Source organism: Ursus maritimus, unplaced genomic scaffold (genome assembly GCF_017311325.1).
Source record: "Ursus maritimus isolate PB19 unplaced genomic scaffold, ASM1731132v1 scaffold_9, whole genome shotgun sequence".
Taxonomy (NCBI): domain Eukaryota; kingdom Metazoa; phylum Chordata; class Mammalia; order Carnivora; family Ursidae; genus Ursus; species Ursus maritimus.
The window spans coordinates 76780838-76785125 of record NW_024427107.1 but is presented as its reverse complement, the minus strand read 5'-3'; the positions used below and the strand labels follow the sequence as shown (position 1 = coordinate 76785125).

General features: G+C 65.6%; 1 protein-coding gene across 4 annotated transcripts in view; it reads left to right on the top strand.

Annotated features, from left to right (window-relative positions):
- Positions 1 to 2823, top strand: part of TRAPPC9 (trafficking protein particle complex subunit 9) — a 599687-nt gene extending 596864 nt beyond the window's left edge. For 3 of the 4 annotated variants that reach the window (XM_040626149.1, XM_040626150.1, XM_040626148.1), the window contains 2 exons: positions 1191 to 1411; positions 2027 to 2823. In XM_040626149.1, coding sequence (XP_040482083.1) covers positions 1191 to 1411; positions 2027 to 2194 — 389 coding nt within the window. In that variant the 3' untranslated portion in view covers positions 2195 to 2823. Of the gene's footprint in view, positions 1 to 1190; positions 1412 to 2026 lie in introns of those variants that run through there. The other variant, XM_040626151.1, reaches the window with a different exon arrangement.
- The last annotated feature ends 1465 nt before the right edge of the window (positions 2824 to 4288 follow it).

The following is a 4288-nucleotide window of genomic DNA, read 5'->3' as shown; positions in this document are numbered from 1 at the left end:
GGGGGGGGGCAGGCAGCCTTCCCACGTGGGGCACGCACACAGGAGTGTCGCCGGCACAGCACCCCTCCCTGGGCCTGTGGACGCAACAAGTAGAGGTCGGCTGAGGCAGGCTGGCGGGGTCGGGGTTGGCCCCTCGGCAGCTGCACAGCTAGTAGGGGTGACGCAAGGTCAGGGGCAGCCTCGGGCCCCCTCCTTGACCTCCACAGTCAGGCCGGTGAGTGGCGACCTCCTGCACGACCGTGTCGCTGTGTAGGGCCGCCGCAGGAAGTGACTGCAGACCGTGAGCTTCACACAGCACGCGTCCGCGCCCTCACGGGTCTGCAGGCTGGGTGTCGCTGGGCTGGGCTCCCCACCAGAGGCTCCAGGGGGGGCTCCTTCCTGCTCTTGCAGCGTCTCGGGCTCTGGCCTCCAATCTCTGCCTCTGTCTTCATGTGGCCTCTCCTTGAAGTCCGCTTCCCCTTATCCGCCTCTCCCGAGGACGTGTCTCATTCTCAAATCCCACCCGTGCCTCCGAGCAGGTCCCCCAGACCTGCCCTCCCACCATCCTGTGGGGACGTCCTGGGGGTTTGAGGGGAATGGGTGTCCTAGCACAGCATTTTCCAGTCTACTGACCCCCGCCCCCAATTCCCTCACCCCTTTGTCCCCCCCCCCCCATTCCCGCTCTGCTCCTCGGGTTCCAGACCTTTCCCTAGCTAGTGTCCTGTCACCTCCGTGGTGCCCCCAGGATGGCCCAGCCCTCCCTGGGGGAGTCTGGGCAGGCCATTGTGCGTGTGTGTGTCGTGGAGGCCCGGCCAGGTCCCAGGCACACTATGGACAGCCCCTGCCATGTTCTTGCCCTCCGGTTCTGAGTCTGTCTCCTGGCTTTCCTCACCACCCTGGGCCGTGGCCACAGCTCAGCCTTTTCAGGCAGGAGCATGGGAGACCCCAGCTGGCCCTGGGCCCCTCCGGCATGGCACAGACCCTCTGGGTTACCGCTTTGGTGTCCACACCTGTCTTCTCCAGCCTGCACATCAGGACAACAGGGGCTGGGCCACGCGTCTGTGCCCAGCACCCAGCCAGCATGGAGGGGGCGGCTGCCTTGGTGTGGGAAGGAGTGAGGGAATGAATGAACGAATGCATGAATGGCAGACAGGTGTGCAAGGCCAGCTGGGCATTGCCCTTGACAGTTTCGTGTCCTCCGTCCCTTGCAGATGTGCTGGTGGACGGACAGCCCTGTGACTGTGAGGCCGCAGCCTGCCGGGTGGGCGACCCCGTGCGTCTGGAGGTGCGGCTGACCAACCGGAGCCCTCGCAGCGTGGGGCCCTTCGCCCTCACTGTCGCGCCCTTCCAGGACCACCAGAACGGAGTGCACAACTACGACCTGCACGACGCCGTCTCCTTCGTGGGCTCCAGCACGTTCTACCTGGACGCTGTGCGTGGTGGTCTGCGAGCCCATTGTCCCCAGATTCCCCCCCCCCCCGGGCGGTGGGCTTAGCGGTGGGCAAGCACAGGCTTGTCTGTGCTGACCCTCGTTCAACCAGCTCGCCACAGGATCTTACGTGGCTCACTTCTCTGTGTCCCGAGTCCTGGCTGTGATCCAGGATGGCAAGACCACCCCGAAGCTTGTTAAAGAGACAAGGCCAGTGGAGGGGGCCTAGGATAGTGTCACACCTGCTGCCATCACCGGCCCCCAGCCCCACTCAGTCAGTGCTCCCAGCCTAGCAGTGGCTGCCCGCGGCCCAGTGGAACTGGTAACGTCCACACAGCACAGCCCTCACGCCCCATTCACCTGCCAAAATGACACCTTATCCCAACCACTCCCCACCATGCCTGAACCCCCCATGGCCCAGGGAGGGAAGTGCTATGCTCCTTCAGAAGCCAGAAGCTAAGGCTCAGAGAGGGGCAGCCACTTGCTTGGGGAGGCACAGCAGGGAAGCCCTTCCCTCCCCCATTACCACCCCCCAGTATCCAGGCAGGTCCAAGGGTCTCCCAGTGGATTTGTGGGTCGGTGCTGCTCTGGGCTGACCTCTGCCCCTCTTCCCCACAGGTGCAGCCCGCAGGCCAGTCAGCCTGCCTGGGAGCCCTCCTCTTCCTCTACACAGGCGACTTCTTCCTCCATATCCGCTTCCACCAGGACAGCGCAAGCAAGGAGCTGCCGCCGTCCTGGTTCTGCCTGCCCAGTGTGCATGTACGCGCCCTGGAGGCACAGGCCTGAGCCCCACGGCCCTCCTCTGGGTCCCCATTCCTGTGGGCACAGGTGGCCTGGCAACCACAGGGGCCCGGCCTGGCCTCCACCTTCCCTTCCTCCAGCCCCAGCCCTTGGTCCCCACCTTTCCTTCCCCATCTCCTGCGAGCGCCCCAGACACAGCAGCCTCACCCCTTCCCGAACTGGCCAGCAAGTCCGTCTGCTGGAGCTTGGCACTAACCAGACCACAGAGGGCAGCCCCCACCCAGCCCCGTCCCTCCCCACCCCCCGCCGGGTCTCTGCATCTGTTGCTGTGACCTGGGGATCACAGCCCAGCCGGGAGGAAGAAAAGGTGAGCGCGAGGGAGGGCCACAGCCCAGTGGGGCCTGGGAGCCTCCGTTTAGCCCCCTCAGACCTTGGACCCCCACCCAGGGCTGGCTCTTCTCCCAAGAGCCCCGAGGCAGCCCAGGCAGGAGAGATGGCGCTGGGGGGTGGTTGATGCCAAGCGGGTCTCTCTGCCCCCCAGCAGGCAAATATCCAGGCCTGTGCCAGCTCTTCCAGGCCCGGGGCTGTTTCCAGGCTGGGCTGGGGGTGCCATGGCCGGCTGTGTCTGTGTGTCTGTGGCAAGTTCTCCAATAAAGGGCCCACCTTGCTTCTTTGCTGGTCTGCCTGCGTCCGTGCATCTGCTTGTCCGGCGTGGTCAGGGGGCCGCCCATCAGCCCCCGACTCAGGTAGGGATTCCCGCCCACACAAGACAGCACACGGAAACCCCCCGTGACACACACGACTGGTGGCCAGCAGGGTTGGGCCTGTGTCTCTCTGTCCCTGTGACCCCCAGCCCCTCCCATGCACACGACCTTCGGGCCTGGCTCCCTGGCCCCGGTCAGAGCCCCACTCCACAGTCCTCAGCCCCTCACAACGGCTCTCGCCATCTTGGCCTCCTGCTTTCTCTCATGAGGCCCCGGCAACATCTGCTGCTCTCTTCCACCCCACTCAGACACTCGGGCAGGGGTTCGGGCGTGACACCGGGCATATGTTGGGCTGGGTGTCGCTGCCCTGAAGGGGACAGTCCCTGTTGAGGCCACAGCCCTTGACCCGTGAGGACAGGCTCTCCCCTCAGCCCTCCCCTACTCCCTGCTCCCTTGAGGGCCACCTGCCCCGCTGCCACCTACAGCCGTCCCCGCGGGCAGGCTCCTGGTGCCTCTGTCCCCCACAGCATCGGTTCCAGGGCAGGATTCTGGGCCTCCCCGTTGCCACAAGGCTGCCTGGGCAGCAGGTCTGGCACCGACTCACCCTCAGGGACCGTCGCCAGGCTGTCATGGGTCCTAGGTGATCGGAGCAGGGGAGAACTTTCCTGGCCCCACCTCGCAAGGGGCTACACGGTAGCCACTGGCGTGGCGCCTCCCAGTGCCAGGCGTGGCCGGGACACTGGGCCCCTGCTGTGCATCCCCCAACTGCTCTGGGCCCAGGGGCACTGCCTCCTTCACAGCGCAGGAGATGGCCGAGTGGAATCAGAATCCCGCAGGCATCCTCCGGGCTGCTCCAGCGTGTGTCCCCCAGGAGACCCCCGGGAGGGGCCGCCTGCTGCCACACCTCACTCCTCTGACGATGTGCACCCAGGCCCGGGCCCCAGGGCCAAGCTGCCTCCTGAGGTTTTGCAGGCTGCTGCCCTCTCCAGGGCTCCCACTGGGAGAGTGAGAAGGGTGGGAGTCCAGCCGTGGCCTACAGGGCTGGGCCGTCCAGGGGAGGGGCGCCTTGTTCACATAGCACCAAGCTTCCGTGGGGGCTATGGTGGCCTGTGCCCCCAGCTCCTTCAGACTCGATGCTCACAGGCCGTGCTCCTCCCAGCGCTCCGCCCTGAGCAGGCAGCCTTCCCTCTCTCCCGGCCAGGAGGAAGGCATGGAGCTTCTCAGCAGAGGCTTGCCCAGGAAGGGTCTTGGACTTAGTGCCCCCTAGCAAACCCTGAGATAGGAATCCGAGCCCAAGCAGCATGTCGGAGGGGGGGGTTGCCCGTGGGGAAGTGGGGGGTGAGAGGGAAAGGAATGAGCAAGCAAGGGAGCTAAGTTATAGTGTGAGGACAGCTGCCTTGGGGGTCCCCAGCCTGGGGCAAGAGCAGGAGTTCAT